General features: G+C 37.0%; 1 protein-coding gene across 11 annotated transcripts in view; it reads right to left on the bottom strand.

Moving 5' to 3' along the window:
* Window positions 1–25,262, bottom strand: part of VPS13B (vacuolar protein sorting 13 homolog B) — a 798,456-nt gene that overhangs the window by 310,422 nt on the left and 462,772 nt on the right. For 10 of the 11 annotated variants that reach the window (XM_059994971.1, XM_059994970.1, XM_059994972.1 and 7 more), the window contains one exon: window positions 15,386–15,589. The exons of the other annotated variant lie outside the window; for it this stretch is intronic. In XM_059994971.1, coding sequence (XP_059850954.1) covers window positions 15,386–15,589 — 204 coding nt within the window. The remainder of the gene's footprint in view (window positions 1–15,385; window positions 15,590–25,262) is intronic. 11 annotated transcript variants of the gene reach the window in all.

Raw genomic sequence — 25,262 nt, 5'->3', positions numbered from 1 at the left:
CAACGGGAGAGGCCACAATGGCGAGAGGCCCACATGCCAAAAAAAAAAAAAAAAAATTTATGTACCCAACATAGGAGCACCTCAATACATAAGGCAAACGCTAACAGCCATAAAAGGGAATATTGACAGTAACACAAACATAGTAGCGAAGTTTCACACCCCACTTTCACCAATGGACAGATCATCCAAAATGAAAATAAATAAGGAAACACAAGCTTTAAGTGATACATTAAACAAAATGGACTTAATTGATATCTATAAGACATTCCATCGAAAAACAACAGAATACACTGTTTTTCCCAAGTGTCATGAGACATTCTCCAGGATAGATCATATCATGGGTCACAAGTCAAGCCTTGGTAAGTTTAAGAAAACTGAAATCATATCAACTATCTTTTCCAACCACAAAGCTATGAGAGTAGATACCAATTACAGGAAAAAAAATCTGTAAAAAATACAAACACATGGAGGCTAAACAATACACTACTTAATAATGAAGTGATCACTGAAGAAATCAAAAAATACCTAGAAACAAATGACAATGAAAACAGAACAACCCAAAACCTATCGGATGCAGCAAAAGCAGTTTTAAGAGGGAAGTTTATAGCAATACAATCCTACTTAAGAAACAAGAAATATCTCACATAAATAACCTAACCTTAAACCTAAAGCAATTAGAGAAAGAAGAACCAAAAACCCCCAAAGATAGCAGAAGAAAAGAAATCATAAAGATCAGATCAGAAATAAATGAAATAAAATGAAGGAAACAACAGCTAACATCAATAAAACTAAACGTAGATTCTTTGAGAAGATAAACAAAATTGATAAACCATTAGCCAGACTCATCAAGAAAAAAAGGGAGAAGACTCAAATCAACAGAATGAGAAATGAAAAAGGAGAAGTAACAATTGACACTGCAGAAATACAAAAGATCATGACGGATTACTACAAGCAACTCTATGCCAATAAAATGGACAACCTGGAAGAAATGGACAAATTCTTAGAAAAGCACAACCTTCCGAGACTGAACCAAGAAGAAACAGAAAATATAAACAGACCAATCACAAGCACTGCAGTTGAGACTGTGATTAAAAATATTCCAGCAAACAAAAGCCCAGGACCAGGAGGATTCACAGGCGAATTCTATCAAACATTTAGAGGGGAGCTAACACCTATCCTTCTCAATCTCTTCCAAAATATAGCAGAGGAAAGAACACTCACAAACTCATTCTATGAGGCCACCATCATCCTGATATCAAAACCAGACAACGATGTCACACACAAAAAAAACTACAGACCAACATCACTGATGAACATAGATGCAAAAATCCTCAACAAAATACTAGCAAAGAGAATCCAACAGCACATTCAAAGGATCATACACCATGATCAAGTGGGTTTAAACCAGGAATGCAAGGATTCTTCAATATATGAAATCAATCAATGTGATAAACCATATTAACACAATGAAGGAGAAAAACTATATGATTATCTGAATAGATGCAGAAAAAGCTTTCGATAAAATTCAAATCCCATTTATGATAAAAACTCTTCAAAAAGTAGGCATGGGTGGAACTTACCTCAACATAATAAAGGTCTTATATAATAAACCCATAGCCAACATCATCCTGAACGGTGAAAAATTGAAACCATTTCCACTAAGATCAGGAACAAGACAAGGTTGCACACTCTCACTACTATTATTCAATATATTTTTGGAAGTTTTAGGCACAGCAATCAAAGAAGAAAAAGAAATAAAAGGAACCAAATCGTAAAAGAAGAAGTAAAAATGTCACAGTTTGCAGATGACATGATACTATATATAGAGAATCCCAAAGATGCTAGCAGAAAACTACTAGAGCTAATAAATGTATTTTGTAAAGAAGCTGGATATAAAATTAATGCACAGAAATCTCTCGTATTCCTATACACTAATGATGAAAAATCTGAAAGAGTAATTAAGGAAACACTCCCACTTACCACTGCAACAAAAAGAATCAAATACCTAGGAATAAACCTACCTAAGGAGACCAAAGAACTGTATGCAGAACACTGTAAGACACTGATGAAAGAAATTAAAGATGATACAAACAGATGGAGAGATATACCATGTTCTTGGATTGGAAGAATCAACATTGTGAAAATGACTGTACTACCCAAAGCAATCTACAGATTCAATGCAATCCCTATCAAGCTACCAGTGGCATTTTTCACAGAATTAGAACAAAAAATTGCACAATTTGTATGGAAACACAAAAGATCCCAAATAGCCAAGCAATTTTGAGAAAGAAAAACGGAGCTGGAGGAATCAGGCTCCCTGACTTCAGACTATACTACAAAGCTACAGTAATCAAGAGAGTACGGTACTGGCACAAAAAGAGAAATACAGATCGATGGAATAGGATAGAAAGCCCAGAGATAAATCCACGCACATATGGTCCCCTTGTCTTTGATAAACAAGGCAAGAATATACAATGGAGAAAAAACAGCCTCTTCAATAAGTGGTGCTGAGAAAAGTGGACAGCTACATCTAAAACAATGAAATTAGAACACTCCCTAACACCACAGACAAAAATAAACTGAAAATGGATTAAAGACCTAAACGTAAGGCCAGCCACTATAAAACTCTTAGAGGAAAACATATGCAGAACACTCTATGACATAAATCACAGCAAGATCCTTTTTGACCCACCTCCTAGAAAAATGGAAATAAAAACAAAAATAAACAAATGGGACCTAATGAAATTGAAAAGCTTTTGCACAGCAAAGGAAACCATAAACAAGACAAAACAACAACCCTCAGAATAGGAGAAAATATTTGCAAATGAAGCAACTGACAAAGGATTAATCTCCAAAATTTACAAGCAGCTCATGCAGCTCAATATCAAAAAAACAACCAGTCCAAAAATGGGCAGAAGACCTAAATAGACATTTTTCCAAAGAAGATATACAGATTGCCAACAAACACATGAAAGAATGCTCAACATTATTAGTCATTAGAGAAATGCAAATCAAAACTACAATGAGGTATCACCTCACACCAGTCAGAATGGCCATCATCAAAAATCTACAAACAAATGCTGGAGAGGGTGTGGAGAAAAGGGAACCTTCTTGCACTGTTGGTGGGAATGTAAATTGATACAGCCACTATGGAGAACGGTATGGAGGTCCCTTAAAATACTAAAAATAGAACGATCATATCACCCAGCAATCCCACTACTGGGTATACACCTTGAGAAAACCATAACTCAAAAAGAGTCATGTACCACAATGTTCACTGCAGCTCTATTTACAATAGCCAGGGCATGGAAGCAACCTAAGTGTCCATCGAAAGATGAATAGATAAAGAAGATGTGGCACATATATACAATGGAATAAAACTCAATCATAAAAGAAAACGAAATTGAGGTATTTGTAGTGAGGTGGATGGACCTAGAATCTGTCATACAGAGTGAAGTAAGTCAGAAAGAGAAAAACAAACACCGTATGCTAACACATGTATATGGAATCTAAAAAATAAAGCATGGTCATGAAGAACCTTGGGGCAGGATGGGAATAAAGATGCAGAACTACTATAGAACGGACTTGAGGACACGGGGAGGGGGAACGGTAAGCTGAGACAAAGTGAGAGAGTGATATGTACATATATACACTACCAAATGTAAAATCGATAGCTAGTGAGAAGCAGTCGCATAGCACAGGCAGATCAGCTCGGTGCTTTGTGACCACCTAGACGGGTGGGATAGGGAGGGTGGGAGGGAGGGAGATGCAAGAGGGAGGATATATGGAGATATATGTATAGTATAGCTGATTCCCTTTTTATAAAGCAGAAACTAAAACACCATTGTAAAACAATTATGCTCCAATAAAGATGTTAAAAAAAAACATCAGAAGTAAATACAAAAAAAAAAGTAAAAATGTAAGATAACAATGAATAGTCATGATCTCTCAGAATTAAGGCATTATTCATGCTTCAGGTACTTTAATAGCAACATAATGCCATACTTCCACATAGTCAATGTTACTTACCCTGTTGAGCATAGAACGGATAGATTTTAAGATCGTGTCAAATTCAAATTCAGCCTGCTAAGTAAACACAGTAATAACAATTTAAAAAAATCCTATCTGTGGGTCTTCCCTGGTGATGCAGTTGTTGAGAATCTGCCTGTCAGTGTAGGGAATGCGGGTTCAAGCCCTGGACTGGGAAGATCCCACATAACGCGGAGCAACTAAGCCCGTGCGCCACAACTACTGAGCCTGAGCTCTAGAGCCTGTGAGCCACAACTACTGATCCCGAGTGCCACAACTACTGAAGCCCTCACACCTAGAGCCCATGCTCCTCAACAAAAGAAGCCACTGCAATGAGAAGCCCACGCACCACAACGAAGAGTATCCCCCGCTCGCCACAACTAGATCAAGCCCTTGCGCAGCAATGAAGACTCAACACAGCCAAAAATAAAATTAATTAATTAATTAAAAAAAAATCCTACGTGTGGTGAAAAAGGCCAAAGGGTAGTATATGTAATGTGGTCCATGTACATCAAAATACTCAAACAAATAAATATGTTCTATTTCTCTCAATAAAGTCAGAAAGATAATTTACACAAGGAAATCAAACACAGATAGTGAGAGGGCCAAATAAAAGCATTTGCTATAAAAACTAAATTATTTATTTTTTAACTGTAGTTTTCAACTCTATTCAAATTTTACCTTTAAATATTACAAACAAGAAAATCATATTAACTTGGAGAATTAAGGCTCATTGGCATTTTCGGGAAATTACAAGATAAACTTTCCACACCATCCCACACACCCTGAAAGCTCTAATCACCATGTCAAACAGCAATAGTGATTTTAATGTGTAACCTGAACATGGCAGACATCAGTACAGGTTATTTTAGTTCTCATCACTTCACTACCTCAGATTATAAAAATAAGCCCAGATGCAGTAAAAATGGTTGCTAAAAGAAAACAGGCGATTAACTAACAAGGAACTTAGCATAAGAGTAAGGGGTCAGAGTACTGCGTACAAGAAAAGTAATTGACTAAGAGGAAGCAAACCGAGGTTCCACACTTAGCTGTATTTTTAAGTGACACTAGACAAGCAAAGGAATCTCCTCAAACTTAGTTTGCTGTAGTGGTTTTGTTCCGTAACTTGCTAAGAACGGTTCAGAGTTTAGAAAGAAAATTGCAAGAGAGTTGGAATGTGGAAGAGAAATAACAGACAATATTCTCTGACAGTCATACTGTTTTAAATAGCAGTGAAATTACGATGCAGAGGTACCAGCAGATTCCAGCTTGTCCTCACTCTTCCCACCTTTGTGACTTTTTCCTGATTGTTGGCTCTGCTGGCCAATAGCAACTGCAGGCTCAACTCCAGAAGCAGAAGCAATAACCTCCCATGGACTTGCCTACCAGCCTTTGGTGCTCCCTCCAGCCACTGGACGTGCCTGGCTTCCCAGGTTCCCTGGGGTGCTACAAATTTTTACCCAGGTCACCCAGCTTCTTCCACAATTGGATAAGGTCTTACTCCTAAAATAAATCCCTTATGTTACAATACTTATAGTGGTTGTCCTGCCCTGATTGAACCCTGATGTATTCCGTCAGCTGAAAAATTAAGGTTTTGGAAGCAAGAGATCTGCGAGTTTTAAAATTTGATGATTCCTTATGCTTAACACTTCCCTGCTTCCTTCTCACAATCATTCACACAGAAACACATTATGATTACAGACAAAATGTGAGTAATGTATCAGGAGGAATAAATGAAAACCATTATAAAGACTGCCATTTAATAACGGTTAAGGAAGGGAGTAAATTATTCTTCACTGTATATCTTTTGAGTTCTACCTGTAATACCTATTGAAAAACAAAAGTCTAATGATATTATGGTTCTGTTTGTATTTCTGTCAAGATTAATCAGCAGAACTAAACAACATCAGATCTAAAAATTCTTGTCTTTATTTGAATCAGTATCTCTCAGGAACACTCAGATTCAGGCACTTGATTTGTTAGCTTTACTTAATCATCTAATCATTCGATCTCTCATTATTTCACTCAAATCTTCACAAACTTCCTATTATGTGCCAAGCATGATACTATGTGCTTGGTATTCAGAAGTGAATAAAACATGCCAAGTTTTTATACTTTCTTAGTTCAAAATGCCCCCTCCCCTCTCCTGCCACTCGTACTTTGTGGAAACAAATTCAAAAGCCATATATTCTGTGAAACCTTCCCTGAGAACCCACGCACGGAGTTAGTCATTCATTTCTTTCTTTTAATTCTCTATTTGTACCTACATCGATTTTATTTTAGTTTTATCTTTATTTTTTTAAGTTGTGAATATCCATTTAACGGAACATTTGGGGGCCAAGGATTTATAATAATAAGGAAAATTCCAACATTACAAGTGGAACATAATCAGCATGCAAAATTACACATAGCATCATCTAGCGACGGTGCTAGAGAGCCACGTGGCGTTCCATTTTTGGCACTTCCCCCTCCAATCTCCATTTAGCCCCTTCTAAATCACTCCACATTTTTTTTAAACATCTTATTGGAGTATAATTGCTTTACAATGCTGTGTTAGTTTCTGCTGTATAACAAAGTGAATCAGCTATATGTATACATATATCCCCATATCTCTTCCCTCTTGCATATCCCTCCCTCCCACACGCCCTATCCCACCCCTCTAGGTGGACACAAAGCACTGAGCTGATCTCCCTGTGCTATGCGGCTGCTTCCCACTAGCTATCTACTTTACATTTGGTAGTGTATATATGTCAATGCTACTCTCTCACTTTGTCCCAGCCTCCCCTCCCCCTCCCCAGGTCCTCAAGTCCATTCTCTACGTATGTGTCTTTATTTCTGTGCTGCCCCTAGGTTCATCAGAACTATTTTTTCTTTTTTAGTTTCCATATATACATGCATCAATTTTAGATTTATTTTATTCTTCTGTTTATGTGTTATGTCACATCTATTAGCCTGCGATGTCTTATATGCATGAAGTGTGTTTATCTCAATTTTGATGTGGCTTTTCTACAATCCTAAGTATATTTACTTATATCTATCAGAGGACTTTTCCACATTGTACCTGAATAGTTAATTAACCTGTCTGTTTTTCTGATTGGGTGATGAGCTCTGAAAGGGATAGACACATATTAGAAGTTATTTTATTTTGTATCTTTGGTGTAAAAGACATTCCATGGCATAAATTGGATGTTCAAAAGTCGGTTAATTTTTGACAAGGGTGCCAAGACCATTCAATGGGAAAAGAACACTCTCTTCAGCAAATGGTGCTGGGACAACTGGGTATCCAACATGCAAAAGAATGAGGTTGGGCTTTTATTACATACTGTATACAAAAATAAACAAACAAAAAACATTAAAATAAATCAACAACCTAATTATAAGCACTAAACCCATAAAACTCTTAGAATAATACAGGGATAAATCTTCACGACCTTGAATTTGGCAATGAATTCTTAGATATGACACCAAAAGCATAGGCAACAAGAGAAAAAAATAGATGAGACTTTACTGAAGTTAAAAACTTGTGCATCAAAGATCACTACCAAGAAAATGAAAAGATCATTTGTGAATCATATATCTGATAAGGGTATAGTACTCATAAAAAATAAAGAACTCCTGGCCCAGATCAAGATGGTGGAACAGAAGGATGTGGAGTTCACCTCCTCTCACAAATAAATCAAAAATACATCTACATGTGGAACAATTCTCACAGAATACCTACTGAATGCTGGCAGAAGATCTCTTACAACCAAAGCTGCAAGAAATATCACCACGTAACCAGGAAGGACAAAAGAAAGAAACAAAAAGGAATCAGGACAGGACCTGTACTCCTGGGAGGGAGTTGTGAAAGAGGAAAGGTTTGCTCAACCTGGGAACCCCCTGCTTTGGCTGGGAGATCAGCTGGGATAGATAGGGAGCTTCAGAGGCTCAGAGGAGAGTGCAGCAGCCAGAGTACAGCAGGCAGAACAGAGAGAGACCAGCACAGATGGTGCTGGCCACCTCGATGCACTCCCAAACCTAAGACATGTGCCTGCTGGTGTGTGCGGGGACTGGGGTGTTGAAACTCAAGCTTCAGCAGACAGACTCGGGAGAGGACTGGGGTTGGCTGGACGGAGACAGCCTGAAGGGACTGGAGTGTGGTCTGAGCCGCAATATCCTGGTCTGCTGTTGCTAATACACTCTCTGAAGGGAGGGGTGGGGCCCCACCATAGCATCTTCATTGTTGGTGTGCTCACAGCAGGCACAGCTACACATCTACAAGGCCTGGGAGCATGCAAGTGCCAGTGGTTGCCCACACATGGAGGTGGGGCTGAAATCTGAGATGATGCCCAGGGGCTGCACTACTTCAGGGGATTTACTCCACTGGTGGCTTTGGGAGTGCAGTGCCTGCAGGACACCCAAGTGGATTACTAGCACTCCTGTGCCTGGGGATAAAACCCAATCTAGTAGTAATGAATAGCAGACTAAATGACACAGAAGAATGAATACGTGATCTGGAAGAGACAGAATAATGGAAATTACCCAGTCAGAACTGCAGACAGAAAGACAAGTTAAAAAAAAAAAATGAAAGCAACATATGAGATCTACGAGATAATATAAAGTGTGCCAACCTATGCACAATAGGGGTTCCAAAAAGAGAAGGGAGAGAGAAGGGGATCAAACATGTATTTGAAGATATTATGGGTGAAAAATTCCCAAACCTGGGGAAGTAAACATATTCAAGTAAAGGAAGCACAGAGGGTCCCAAACAAGAGGAATCTAAACAGACCTACACAACGACATATCGTAATTAAATGGCAAAAGTTACAGAGAGGATTGTTAAGGCAACAAGAGAAAAACGAAGAGTTAGTTACAAGGGAACCCCCATAATACTATCAGCTGATTTCCTATAGAAATGTTGCAGACCAGAAGGGACTAGCAAGATATATTCAAAGTCCTCAAAGGAAAAAACCAACAACCGAGGATACTCTACCCAGCAAGATTATCATTTAGAATAGGAAAGAGAAAGAATTTCTCAGACAAGCAAGAACTAAAAGAGTACAGCAATACTAAAGCTATCTTAAAAGAAATATTGAAAGGTCTTCTCTGAATACAAAAGAAACAAGAATCTATAGGAAAGAGAAAATCACAGTTGGAAAGTATATCACTTAAATAAGCCAGTACATAGATTAAAAAAAAAAATTTTCTGTGGAAGTGATAACTACAATGAACATCGAAAGGATAAACATGAAAATTTGTAAAAGAGAACACCAAAATCATAAAATGTGGGAGAAGGGAGTAAGAAAACGTAGACTTTTTTTTTCAGAATGTGTTTGAGCCTATATGACTGTCAGTCTAAAGCAAGCAGTTATAGTAATGGTTTAACATAACTGAAAAACTGGTAACCACAAATCAAAAACATACAATAGATTCACAAAAACCAAAAAGAAGAGAACACAAGTGTAGTACAAAAGAAAACCATCAAACCAGAAAAGGAAAAACAAAAAGAAAAAGAAGGGAACAAAGAAGAAATACAAAATCAACTGGAAAACAAGGTTTAAAATGGCAATAAATACATATCTACCAATATTTACCTTAAATGTCAATGGACTAAATGCTCCAATCAAAAGACACAGAGTACCAGATTGGGTAATGAAACAAGAGCCTACAATATGCTGCCTACAAGAGACCCAGTTTAGGGCAAAGGAAACACATAGATTGAAAGTGACAGGATGGAAAAAGATATTTCATGCAAATGGAAATGACAAAGTGAGGGTAGTAATACTCATATCAGACAAAATAGACTTTAAAACAAAGGTCATAGAGAAAGATAAAGAAGGACAACATATAATACAAGAAGAAGGTATTATACTCATTAACATACATGCACCCAATATAGGAGCACCTAGATACATAAAACAAATACTAATAGACATAAAGAAAGAAACTGACAGGATACAATAATAGTAGGAGAGTTTAACACCCTAATGACATCAATGAACAGATCTTCCGGTCAGAAGAATCAATACAGCAATAGAGATCCTAAATAACACAATGGAACAGATAGACTTAATTGATATTTTCAGGACATTACATCCAAAAAAACCAGAATACACATTCTTTTCAAGTGCACATGGAACATTCTCGAGGATAGACCACATAGTAGGACACAAAACAAGACAACAAGTTTAAGAGGACAGAAATTATTTCAAGCATCTTTCCTGTCCACAATGGCATGAAACTAGAAATCAACCACAGAAAGAGAAACAAAAAAAATGATTACATGGAGACTAAACAACATGCTACTAAAAAAAACCAATGATCAATGATGAAACCAAAGGGGAAATAAATACCTTGAGACAAATGACAATGAAAACACAACCATAGGGCTTCCCTGGTGGCACAGTGGTTGAGAGTCTGCCTGCCGATGCAGGGGACACGGGTTCGTGCCCTGGTCCGGGAAGATCCCACATGCCACGGAGTGGCTGGGCCCGTGAGCTGTGGCTGCTGAGCCTGCGCGTCCGGAGCCTGTGCTCCGCAACAGGAGAGGCCACAACAGTGGGATGCAGCAAAAGCATTTCTAAGAGGGAATTTCATAGAGATCTTCCTCAAAATCAAGAAAATCTCAAATATACAACCTAACCTACCACCTAAAAGAATTAGAAAAAGAACAAACAAAACCTAAACTGAGCAAAAGGAAGGAAATAATAAATAACAGAGAGGAAACAAATAAAAGAGATTAAAAAAATAGAAAAAAAATCAATAAAAACAAGAGCTGGTTTTTCTTCCTTTTTAAAAAATATTTATTTATTTATTTCATTGGACCAGGTCTTAGTTGCAGCATGTGGGATCTATGCTGCCATGTGTGGGATGTCAGTCGTGGCTTATGGGATCTTTTGGTTGTGGCATGTGGGATCTTTAGTTGTGGCATGTGGGATCTTTAGTTGTAGCATGCAGGCTCTTTAGTTGCAGCATGTGGGATTTAGTTCCCTGACCAGGGATTGAACTTGGGCCCCCTGCCTTGGGAGTGTGGAGTCTTAGCCACTGGACCACCAGGGAAGTCCCAAGAGCTGGTTCTTTGAAAGGGTAAATAAAATTAAAAGACCTCTGGACAGGCTCACCAAGAAGAGGGGACACAAATAAACAAAATAAGAAATGAAGGAGGAGAGATAACAACTTATACCACAGAAATACAAAAAAAAAAAAAAAAAAAAAACCCTAAGAGAATACTATGAACAATTATATGCCAACCAAATGGACAAGCTAGAAGAAATGCACAGGTTTCTAGATATATACAGCCCACCAAAACTGAATCAAGAAGAAATAGATAATTTGAACAGACTGATGAGTAGAAGTGAAATAGAATCTGCAGTTAAAAAAAGAAAAATCCTTCCAAACAAAAGTCCAGGACCAGATGGCTTCACTGGGGAATTCTACCAAACATACAAAGAACATATCAATCCTTCTCAAATTCTTCCAAAAGACTAAGGAGGAGGGAACACTCCCAAAGTCATCCTATGAAGCCACCATCACCCTGATACCAAAACCAGACAAAGACACTATCAAAAAAGAAAATTACAAATCAATATCTTTGATGAATATAGATGCAAAAATTCTCAACAAAATATTAGCAAACCAAATGTAACAACACATAAAAAAGATCACACACCGTGATCAAGTTGGATTCACCGCAGGGTCACAAGGATGGTTCAACATATGCAAATCAATCAACATAAGCAAATACACCACACATCAACAAAAGAAAAGACAAAAACCACATGATCGTCTTAATAGATACACAAAAAGCATTTGACAAAATTCAACATCCACTCATGATAAAACCTCTTACCAAAGAAGGTATAGAGGGAACATATCTCAACATAATAAAAGCTAATTTATGACAAGCCACAGCCAACATAATGATCAATGGGTGAAAAGCTGAAAGCCTTCCTGCTAAAATCTGGAACAAAACAAGGATGCCCACTCTCACCACTTCTATTCAACACAGTATTGGAAGCCCTAGCCACAGCAATCAGACAGGAAAAGAAATAAAAGGTATCCAAATTGGAAGGGAAGAGGTAAAACTGTCATTATATGCAGATGACATGATATTATATATAGAAAACCCTAAAGACTCTACACAAAAACTGCTAGTACTGATAAACAAATTCAGCAAGGTAGAAGGATACAAGATTAACATACAGAAATTGGTTTCATTTCTTTCCACTAACAATGAAATATCAGAAAGGGAAAGTAGAAAACAGTCTTAAAATTGCATCAAAAAAAAATCTACGAATAAACCTCATCAAGGAGGTGAAAGACTTATATGCTGAGAACTATAAAACAATGATAAAGGAAACTGAAGATGATCCAGATAAATAGAAAGATAGCCCATGCTCTGGGACTGAAAGAATTAATAGTTAAAATGGCCATTCTACCCAAAGCAAACTACAGATTTAATGTGATCCCTTTCAAATTACTCATAACATTTTTCACAGAACTAGAACAAATATTTCAAAAATTTATATGGAACCATAAAAGTCCCAGAATTGCCAAAGCAGTATTGAGGAAAAAGAATAAGCCTAGAGGCAAAACCCTCCCAAACTTCAGACATTACTACAAAGCTACAGTGATCAAAACAGTGTGGTACTGGCACAAGAAACAGACATATGGATCAGTGGAGTGGAATAGAGAGCCCAGAAATAAACCCACATACCTATGGTCAATTAATCTTCGACAAAGGAGGAGAAGTCTCTTTAGCAAGTGGTGTTGGGAAAGCTGGACAGCTGCATGTAAATCAATGGAGTAGAACACTCCCTCACACCCTACACAAAAATAAACTCAAAATGGTTTAAAGACTTAAATATAAGACATGACACCATAAAAGTCTTAGAAGAGGACATAGGCAAAACATTCTCTGACATAAATCATACCAATGTTTTCTTAGGTCAGTCTCGCAAGGCAAAAATAAACAAATGGGACCTAATCAAATTTATAAGCTTTTGCACAGCAAAGGAAAGCATAAACAAAATGAAAAGACAACCTACAGACTGGAAGAAAATATTTGTAAATGACATAACTGACAAGGGCTTAATTTCCAAAATATACAAACAGCTCATACAACTCAATAACAAAAACAAACAAACAACCCAATCGAAAAATGGGCATAAGACCTAAGTAGACATTTCTCCAAAGAAGACATACGGATGGCTAATAGGCACATGAAAAGATGCTCAACATCGTTAATTATTAGAGAAATGCAAATCAAAACTACAATGAGGTATCACTTCACACCAGTCACAATGGACATCATTAAAAAGTCTACACAAAAAAGAGGTAAAGAAGATATCTCTTCTTTCATGCATCTGTTTAAGGAGAAATGATGTTTTGCATCCTAAATTTAGTTCAGAGAATCTGATTTGATAAAATATTGAGACCTTTCAAAATATTTTTATTTTCTCGTGTCATAGGGAAACTTGTATGAATATTTACATCTATTGCTAACTTGTTATCTATGTAAGTAAATCTGTACTTGAAGATATGACTTGAATAAAGAGTCTCAGAGACTCTAAGACTTTACAAATTATTGCCATGTTCTGTGATGACAATTTTCAAAAGAAAACTGAAATTCTGATTGGTTACCTTACTGGTCATTTTTTGTAATAGAAATAACAGTGTAACTGGAATCTCTATATTTCTAAACTGTATAAATTCTTGTAAATTTCTTCTGTCTGAACAGAATAAAATAATTGGCACTCCCTCCCCGCACCAAAAAGACTTGTACACATAATAAATACTGGAGTGGGTGTGGAGAAAAGGGAACCCTCCTACACTGTTGGTGGAAATGTAAATTGGTGCAGCCTCTATGGAAAACAGTATGGAGCTTCCTTAAAAAACTAAAAAAAGAGTTGCCATATGATCCAGCAATCCCACTCCTTGGCATATATCCAGACAAAACTCTAATTCAGAAAGATACATGTACCCCAATGTTCATAGCAGCACTATTTACAAGAGTTAGGACATTGAAGCAACCTAAATGTCCATTGACAGATGAATGGATAAAGAAGATGTGGTACATATATACAATGGAATATTACTCAGCCATTAAGAAGAAAGAAATAATGCCATTTGTAGCAACAGGGATGGACCTAGAGATTTTCATACTAAGTGAGGTAAGTGAGAGAAAGACAAATATCATATGATATCACTTATATATGGAATCTAAAATATTGTACAAATGAACTTATTTACAAAACAGAAATAAACTCAGACATAGAAAACAAACTTATGGTTACCCAAGGGGGAAAGGGGATAAGCGGAGGGATAAAGTAGGAGTTTGGGATTAGCAGATACAAACTATTATATATAAAGCAAACAACAAGGTCCTACTGTATAGCACAGAGAAATATTCAATATCTTGTAATAAACCCTAATGGAAAAGAATATAAAAAAGAATATATATGTATATGTATAACTGAGTCACTTTGCTGTACACCAGAAACTAACACAACATTGTAAATAGATTTACTTCAATAAAAATTTTAAAAATTTAAAAGTTAAATAAAAAAAGAACTCCTACAAATCATCAACTAAAAGACAACTCAATTTAAAAATGGGCAAGGGACTTCCCTGGTGGCACAGTGGTGGTTAAGAATCTGTCTGCCAATGCAGGGGACGTGAGTTTGAGCCCTGGTCCGGGAAGACCCCACATGCCGCGGAGTAACTAAGCCCATGTACCACAACTACTGAGCCTGCACTCTAGAGCCCATGAGGCACAACTACTGAGCCCATGTGCCACAACTACTGAAGCTTGTGAACCTAGAACCCGTGCTCCGCAGCAAGAGAAGCCACTGCAATGAGAAGCCTGTGCACTGCAACGAAGAGTAGCCCCCACTCGCCACAACTAGAGAAAGCCTGCACACAGCAACAAAGACCCAACGCAGCCAAAAATAAAAATTATTAAAAAAAAGGGCAAAGACTTGAATAAACATTTTTTTCAAAGAAGATCTACAAAGGCAACAAGCACAAGAACCTGATAAGGAAAGACTTTAAAAAAATCTGACTTTGAATATAATGGATTTTAAGGGAAAATGTGAATGAATCCTTAGCCTGAAATGGAAACTTTCATCAAATAACAAGCTTTAAAAAAAAAATTATGACACGACCTTAAATTTGTAATAATTGCAGTGTAACAGTGGTGGTACTAGCACGTTTCCAAGCAAAATCATCAGCTACAATTACAAAATATATTTAATGATCATCATGAAATGCAGAATACCAAAACACTTAAGTTGGGCATGCTAAAGACTGTATCATCAATTGCTCTTCTGTCAATGAAATATTAGAACGTGGAGAAAGTTTCTCAACCATTTCCCACCTGCTGGCCATATTCCACTCAAGGGCTGGATTCTGAGAATTTCTTTCATTCTCTGTTAGCACCCCTCCTGCGCCACTTTCCTTCTCTGGTTTTAGTTGATCCCACTGCGCAGTACCAATATTGATGGACTGCAGATCTATTTGGTATTGTCTGTCTTCAATTTCTGATCCAGGGTCTCGAAGAATTCCTAAATTCAAGGCTCTCCTGTAAAGGCAGTGAAAAAAAGTGAACCGATAAAATAAGTATTCTATGTTTACTTTTCTTGCTAACATCATGTTATTACCTTTTTTTTTCCTTTGGATTACTGGGTTAATCAAATCTATGAGGCAGGTATTAGAAAGTTACCACATACTAATAACTTGTAAACATACCCAAAACTTAGCAGTTAACAGTATCTATCCTATAATGATTTCTTACATTATTCCCAGCACTGCTATTTTTCTAAGTACTTTCACATTTATGATTTAAATCCTTGAGATGTTGTGAGGTCATATTATTATCTCCATTTTTACTAAAGAGAAAATAATGCAGAGAGGTTGAAAGACTTAGTCAAAGTTACTGAGCTACTATGTGGACAAAATTGCAACTTAAATCCAGGGTTTTGCCTCAAAACCCTGTCTTCTTTGCAATGCTAAACACCTGCTAAACACCTACTTTCCCTTCCTCAGCACTCTGATGTCTTGTTAGGAAAGGTGATGAAGGCTTTCTAATCTATTTAACTCCCCTACCTTTTGCCTTTGGTCCTTTATATAACCCATCATCATACAGACTAAATTGTTGACAAGAGTACATTGCTTATTGATGTAGAAACACAGTAAGGATTACTGGTCCATATAGAGTTGGAACTTTGATCTTATTGGACCCAAGGCTAAGCAAATGAATAAAATTATCAGCAGCTTAAAGCTAGATTAGAGGAAGTAAATGGTTAAATGTTTCATGAAGGTTTTAGACTGAAAATAGCAAGGTAGTGTGGTAGGGTGGGAAGAAAAGCATTCAGGATTCGGAAGCCGGATAAGACTAAGTTTGTGTGAGTTTGTAATTTTTTAGTTATGTTGGTTCACAGATGCTTTAAAGTGAGTAATCAAAAGGAAAGTAACATTTGTCCCCCATGAAAGTTTCAATCAACACAAAAGTGAAATTACATAGAGGATAAAAATAGTTTTACTAGTATAGATACAATTGCAGTGATTAGAAAAGAAATACAATTAATTATATCAATTGAATACTAATAAAGCTAATTAGTGGAGGGAGAAGGGAGGGAAGCACTGAGTCCTAGTGTGAAAACTACAGAGAAACAGTATGAATGTGATCAAGACTACCTCTTGTCTAAGTAAACAGTGTGGGTCAGACCATGCCCAGAAGCTTGTCAAATACTGATGGAAGGTGGATGACCACTGAGACTCAAGATGGCAGATGTCTGGGCCAGATGCACAGGAATGGAGATGGCATGCATTAGGCCAGGGAAGGTGAGGGCTAAGGCTAATGAATTCAAGTGAAGAGAGGAGCAGGGAGAGGACTGCAAGTGAATGAACAGGCAGCTCAGGCAGGGAAATATCACAAGGTGTTAACGATAAAAAAAAACAAACAAAAAAGAGAACAGGGAAACAAACAGGCATTGGTCAAGAAGTCATAGTGGGAACCAGAGAAACTGAATGAATGGACTCTCATTATTCCTAAGGTAAGAGCTGAACCTGGTTTTTGTTTTCTTTTTTCTAACTTAGAAAATTACAATCTAGGAACGGGCATGCAAGGAAAGGTGGATTGAAGTTTTACATGAACCCAAGAATTGCCTTAAAAAAAGGGCCCATAAGATCGGCCATGAACCCTTTCATTTTGCCTTAATGAAGGCAAAGAAAAAAGGAGTGAATGGGGGTGCAGGTGAGAGGGAGCAACATTGTGAGTACACCTATTTCGGTCAAATGCTCTCCTTTCATTTGAATATTGGCGTAAACCTGTTAATTCTAAAGGCACAGCTCGAACTTCACTTTCTATGAAGCCTTTCCTGACCACCATTTCTTCAAACTCCCTTCCTCCCAAATCTGTGCTCTTAGTTAGGGTCCTTCTGTACTTATAAGTACAAGAATATCACAATGACCTGGCGGTCTTTCTCAATATAGCATACATTTCTTTCTTTTTTTTTTTTTTTTGCGGTACGCAGGCCTCTCACTGTTGTGGCTTCTCCCGTTGCGGAGCACAGGCTCCGGACGCGCAGGCCCAGCGGCCATGGCTCATGGGCCCAGACGCTCCACGGCATGTGGGATCCTCCCGAACCGGGGCACGAACCCGTGTCCCCTGCATCGTCGGCAGGCGGACTCACAACCACTGTGCCACGAGGGAAGCCCCTAGCATACGTTTCTTGAAGTCAGAAACTACATCTCCTAGTAAGCAATCAATAAATGCTGTTTCAATTCACTGATTTGAACTGACACAAATGTTTACAAATCTCAAGTGGAGAATCTATCTGTCCACAGCAATAAGAACACACAGTCTTTAGACAGTAAACTGCTGCTGCAGGGCCACGTAAACTCTGACATACAGCAAATATCTTTGGCAGTGGGTGGCCTAGCTTATTTCCCTAGATTATTATTCCCCATATAAAAGTTATATTTACTTATTTTAAACTAGCCAATGCTTTCTACAATTTACATAAATTCCCTAAGCCTACTTTTAAAGAAAAAATACTTATAAGAATCCCTTTGAAGGAAGAAAAAGTATGTTTGGAAATAAAATTAGTACTATATTAAAAGACAAACAAAGCAACCTAGCCCAACATTAACATCAGCCTTTCTATTTTTCTTGGCACTTGCAGAAACTGCAAAGTCATAAGATAAAAACCAGAGAAACACCAAATGTCATTAGTTTTCACCTACGCTTGAAATGCCCCATATTTACTCTTGGCCTTAAATCAAGCTATTTTCCTCCTGTCATCTGTCTGTGGAAAACATGACTTTCCACAGTTCTTCTTCTCATGTAAAAATGGGTTGTATATTGAGCAATAGCTTAATACTTCTAAACATGCTAATTTCAAACTTTTAAGTTTTCTAAGAACCAGGGTTTGAGATTTTATACTTTTCTTTCTGTTTGCTTTTGAAATTGAAAAATATACTTGTCATTTTAACCTGATTTGAAAGTTCAGAGAAATGTACAGTATATGGGTATATAAATCCAACTTAAAAGTTAATTGCAAAACCATTTAAACCTGAGATGTAGAAAATAGGATAAGCAAAAGACTCATGTGAACTCTGGTCTCAGATTTTTCAATGATCCATGAGCTTGGAGAAATTATTTAACTTCTCTGTTTTGATTATTTCAATATTAAAACTATTATAGAAATAAATAAAATGTATGACTGAAAATTAAACTTTTTTTTTTTTTTCTTTTGCTGTACGCGGGCCTCTCACTGTTGTGGCCTCTCCCGTTGCGGAGCACAGGCTCCGGACGCGCAGGCTCAGCGGCCATGGCTCACGGGCCCAGCCGCTCCGCGGCATGTGGGATCTTCCTGGACCGGGGCACGAACCCGTGTCCCCTGCATCGGCAGGCGGACTCTCAACCACTGTGCTACCAGGGAAGCCCGAAAATTAAACTATTCATAAAGAGGTCCATTATAAATTTTATGACCATTCCTGAAGTGCATTATCTTATATGGTTTTGAATGAATAATATATCTAATTGTCAACTAATCATAGATGCATGGCACCATGATAAAACAAAGTCAACTTTTCTAATTATGAAAAAGCTATTAATGAAAACCACAAAGATAAATGCTCTTCAATATTTCCATGATTACCTGTTTCCAAAATATGGCATATTAGAAAGTCAGAGTGAATCTTCTGATTGAAACAAGTAAAATGCTTGCAGACAATTTAAAGCATCTTTTAAAACACATTTCAGAGCTGGCACTAGAGAACAGAAGGTGCAAAGCCACCCCAAAAAAGTGAAATTAGGAACACTAATAAATAAGCACCTGCCAAAGCCAGCTTTTGCTCTTAGGGTTTCTGCTGAATTCTGTAGAGAGTGATTTTCTGATAATCGCACAGGAGGAGATAAAGCTCAAGGCCCACCTAAGGAGATGGATGAATCTATTTATAGGAGACTGCATAAAAAGCAGGGGTCACGAAGGGCTACATCAACCTTCAAAGGGTGAATTAAAAACAGCTCTCCTAGGAAGACTTGTGATAGAACAGTTCTGTGTCTTGACTGTGACGGTGGTTACATGAATGTACATATGCGGTGAAACTGCACTAAACTAGACACACATATAGACATATAAATACAAATGATTAAAAATAAAACTGGTGAGGGGAGTCCCTGGTGGTCCAGTGGTTAGGGTTCCATGCTTCCACAGCAGGGGGCACGGGTTCGATCCCTGGTCAGGGAATTAAGATCCTGCATGCCACATGGCATGGCCAAAAAACAAAACAACAACAAAAACCTTGTGAAATCTGAAGGCAATTGTGGATTGTACTGATGTCAATTTCCTGGTTTAGATATTGTCTTATAGTTATGCAAGAAGTTATGCAAGATCTGAAACCATAAAACACCTAGAAGAAAACACAGGGGTGTCTGCTCTATGACACTGGTCTTGGCAATGATTTTTTGGATTTGATACCAAAAGCAAAGGTAACAAAAGCAAAAATAAACAAGTGTGACTATATCAAACTAAAAATCTTCTACTCAGCAAAGGAAACTGCCAACAAAATGAAAAGGCAACCTCTAGAATAAAAATATTTCAACTATATGTCTGATAAGGGGTTATACTCAAAATATAAGAGGAACTCATATAACTCAATAGCAAAAAACAACCCAATTAAGAAAACCAGCAAAGGATCTGAATAGACATTTTTCCAAAGACATGTCATTGGCCAAAAGGTATTGATACATGAAAAGGTGCTCACTAATCATCAGGAAAATGCAAATCAAAACCATAAAGAGACATCACCTCATACCTGTTAGGATATCTATTAGCAATAAGACAAGGGATAATAAATGCAGGGAGGATATGGAAAAAAGGGAACCCTTGTACACTGCTGGTGGGAGTGTAAACTCATACAGCCACTATGTAAAACAGTATGGAGGTTCCTCAAGGAACTAAAAATAGAACCAGCTATGACCCAGCAATCCCATTTCTGGGTATATATCCAAAAGTAATGAAATCATTAATCGCAAAGAGATATCTGTACTCCATGTTCATGGCAGCATTGTTCACAAAAGCCTTTTCCATACCTTGTATGGAAACAACCTAAGTGTCCATCAATGAATAAATGGATCAAGAAAATATGGCATCTGCAGTTGACCCTTGAACAATTTGGGGCTTAGGGGCACCAACCCTCCAAGCAGTTATGAATCCATGTATAAGGTATGGTCAGCCCTCCATATCCACAGTTCCTCCTCCACAGTTCAGTGGTTCTACATTCACGGTATTTACTATTGAAAAAAAAAAGTGTATGAGTGGACCTGTGTTGCAGTGTTCAAGGGTCAAATGTATATACAATGAAATATCATTCAGTCTTAAAAAAGGAAAATCCTGTCATTTACGACAACATAGATAAACCCAGAGTGCTTATTTATATTACACTGAGTGAAATAAGCCAGAGAAAGACAAATATTGCATAATATCACTTATATGTGGAATTTAAAAAAATGTCAAATTCATAGAAGCAGAGAATAGAAAAGTGGTTGCCGTGGGCTATGCAGTTGGGGAAATAGGAAGAGGTTGGTTAAAAGGCACAAACTCTCTGTTATAAAATGAATAAGGTCTGAGGATATAATATATAACATCACGGTGAATATAGTTGATAACATTGTATTGTATAATTGAAATTTACTAAGAATTTGCTAAGAGAGTAGAATTTACATGTTCTCACACACACACAAAAGGTGATAGATGTGTTAACTCAATGGGGGAATCCTTTCACAATGTATACATGTATCAAATCATAAAGTTGTACACTTTGAATATCTTACAATTTTATTTGTCAATTATACCCCGATAAAGCTGGTGAAAGGTTACACTGAAGGGAACTGGGTAAAGGGCTCACAGGAGATGTATTTGCAACTTCATGTGAATCTACAAGTATTTCAAACTTTAAAAAGCTTAAAAAATGGAAAAAAGCCCTCCTAATGCCCATGCTGAAAGAGACAAGGTAACTTACCAACTTACCCATTTTGACCTTAGACTTAGCAAAGGGTAAACAGGGGGAAAAAAAAATCCCTCTAAGACTTTGCCATCGTAAGACAGCACTTGGGAGGCTGAGTTTCCAACGTGGCATGAAAAAATTTTAATTTGGAAAGGCTTGTGCCAGGTAGACAGTGCTACCAGATGACAGGTAAAAGGAAATTCTCTTGAGATGAACTCAATCTGAACTCAAAGAATTTCTGCAGATTTGGTTCCAAGTGAAATGAGAGACTAACAGATACAATGGGCAGAAGAAACAGACCCTCAAAGACTTCACAAACTGGATTGGTACACATGAAATATAAAATAATTGTTTAAAACGAAGAAAAAAGGTTTTTAAAATATGAGCAGGATCAAGAAGATATACAAAAGATGTTCCACATCATATGTCAACAGGGAAAAGCAAATTAAAACAAAAAGATACCATTGCACACCTATTAGAATGGCCAAAATCCAGAAGACTAACAATACCAAATGCTAGTAAGGATGTGGGGCAACAGGAACTCTCATACACTGCTGGTAGGCATGCAAAATGGTATAGCCACTTTGGAAGACAGTTTGACGGTTTTTTACAAAACTAAACATACTCTCACCATATGATCCAACAACTGCACTCCTTGGTATTTACCCAAAGGAGGTGAAAACATGTCCACACAAACACCTGCACCTGAATGTTTATAGCAGCTTTATTCATAATTGTCAAAATTGGAATCAACCAAGATGTCCTTTAGTAGATGGATGGATAAATAAACTGGGGTACATCCTATTATTCAGAAAAAAAAGGAAATGAGCTATCAAGCCAAGAAAAAACTTTAAAGACAAATTACTAAGTCAAAGAACCTAATCTGAAAAGGCTACATACTGTATAATTTCAACTATATGTCATTTTGGAAAAAGTAAAACTATGGAGACAATAAAAAGATCAATGGCTGAGACAGGTTAGTCAGGGGCAGGAATGAATAGGCAATGCTCAGAGGATTTTCAGGGCAGTGAAAATATTCTATATGATACTATAATGATAGATACATGTCTTATCATAAATCTGTCCAAACCCATATAATGTCCAACAACGAGTAAATCCTAATGTAAACTATGGACTTTGGGTGATTAGGATGTATCAATGTAGATTCATCAATTGTTACAATGTACTATTCCTCAACTTGAAATATTCACTAATCTTTATTCTTTAAACTATAAGATATACCCATTTTGTTTTATGCATACTTAAAACCAATTCCAGTTATTATAATATAGAATACTCAGAGTGCTTTGTTTTTCAGTACTAAATTAAGAAAAGATATTCAAAATATTTTCATTCAAATAACATACATTAATTTTTATTAAGCAGTATTAGAACAAGATATCTCGTGAAAGGTACATTTTGCGTCTCATGGTACACTAGATATTTTTTTAAGGTATAAAAATATAAACAGTTACAGACATAAGATTTGAAATAATTTAATTTTTTTCAAACACTGGAAATCATTGGACAACTTTTAAAATGCTATTTTCCCTAAGTGAGAATTTTATAACTAAAAATATCCTAAAATTGAAAAACAATCTGACTGCAAAGCCAAAAATTAAAGTATATTTTATTCAAGAGAGTTTTGATTTAGTGCACTACATTTTCATAGTACAAGAAATAGTTGCAAAATTATTAAAGAATTCTAACAGAATGATACTTTACCAGGGACCTAATCATAGGAAAATAACTTTATGGCTTCATTGAGGACCAGAATGCCTAATATTAACAATATCTGCTTTAAGAAAATACAAGTAAAATACCTTAATAAGAAAGGCTTCATATTATTTCCTAACTAAATTTCTAATAGAAATGCTTGACATCATAAATAGGAATCAAATTTTCTTGTCTCAACTTCACATCCTTCGAAAGGCTCTATGAACTTTGCTCTCCCTCCTTATTGCAGTTTTTAAAATCTTTTAGCAATTCAAATCAGGAAAGGGAGTGAGTCAAGATACCCATAACTCCCTTACCCTTAACACAAAAAGCTGCTTTATTAGCTAAAATATAGGAGTTATAATTGTAATTGCTTTGCCCTTCCGAAACTCATCTCCCATACCATTTGAACCATTTCAGCAGGTGGTGTAGGAGGATAAAATAAAGTCTGAAATAGTTGGTCAATGGTATAATCATAAGGAACCAAAGAAGACTTTAAGTATATAACAGGAAACATAGCTTTAATGTTTTCCTTTTTAAATTGATTTAGTCTGGGTCAGGCCTTTTGTATGTTTACATAAGAAACAGCTCATGTTGAATCATTTACCGCCCATTGCTGAATAGGCATATCTTTGGAACTCACTGTAAAGAAGTAAAATTCATTACTTACAGCTCAATTGAGATCTACAAAATGTTAAACAAGCCAGAAAATAGGAATGTAAAAAGAAGTAAAATTTATATGTCTTGATTAAATTAAATGTCTACATCTTTGTCACTAAGTCTCCATAAGTGACAGTAATCTTGACAGTGTATAGGGCAGGGGATGTAAATGGCTGACCATCAGGCTGAGACCAACTGCCAATTTCCATGACCAATGACTTAAGGCAGGGGTTCTCATCTTCAGAGTGCAGAAGAATCACCCGGAGCTTGTTACAAATGTTAAGTTCTTAAACCTACAGAAATTCTGATTCAGCAGGTCTGGACTAGGGCCGAGGAATATGCCCGCTCCCTTGTTTTTTTTTAAACAACCTAAACTAGCATCCTTATTGATTCTAAAAACCACATTCTGATACTTAGAGCATCACATCCCTTTGACTTGCAACATCCTATCTCTGCTATCTGAACTGAAGGGAGCATGGACAAGAACCAGTAAATCTGAGGCTATTTCACTTACAAAACAGATAAATTCATACTTGTCCTGCCTCTTTCACCGAATTGTTTAGAAGAAGCATCTCTTCTCTCTTCAAGGCCAAGATATCTCTGTTAATTCACTTCACTCTTGAAGGCTAGGTCAGTGTCTGTTTTCTCACCAGCCTGTACTTAGACACATTACTTGGCACTTGGTAGGCTTTTAATACATGAAAGTTGAATAAATAACAACTATTCTTTATTCCCTTCACTTCCCTTGGGGATTTTACTCTCATTTTTTTCTTTTTCTCTCCCACAACTTTACCATTCAAGTTCAATTACTTGAACTAAAATATGTTCAAGTAATTCTCCTTGTAAAAGAGAGAAACTCTCTCCCTAAGGCCCTGTATACCCCTCTAGCTACCACCCTGCCATATTCCCTTATTTTCCTCCTAGTATTTCTATTTCCTCACTATTTATTTTCTCCTCTAACCAAGAGCTATCAGTTGTCATCCTTATCCTGCCTTTGAAATTTTACTGGAAAACATCCTCAAATGATTTTCTAATTACCAGATCCAATGGACGACTTTCAGTCATTAACTCACCTAAACTTTCTGGGCATTTGACAATTCAAAATGGCAGTACAGCATGCTGGTGAAAAGCACAGACTGCACAATTAGCCTGCCTGGATCCATAATTCTAGCTCTGCTACCTACCACTGGGTGTCTTTGGGCAAATTAAAGTTTCAGTGCTTCATTTTATTCATCTGAAAAATAAAGTCACTGAGGGGAGTCAAATGAGTTAATGCATGCAAAGTAACAGCTGACACAAAGTAGATAACTAGTATATATATAAAGCTATTCTTGCCGTCTTGCTTATTCTTGAAATTTTCCTTC

Source organism: Delphinus delphis, chromosome 17, assembly GCF_949987515.2.
Source record: "Delphinus delphis chromosome 17, mDelDel1.2, whole genome shotgun sequence".
Taxonomy (NCBI): domain Eukaryota; kingdom Metazoa; phylum Chordata; class Mammalia; order Artiodactyla; family Delphinidae; genus Delphinus; species Delphinus delphis.
The sequence above is the reverse complement of the archived record's forward strand: the minus strand, read 5'-3'. Positions and strand labels throughout refer to the sequence as shown.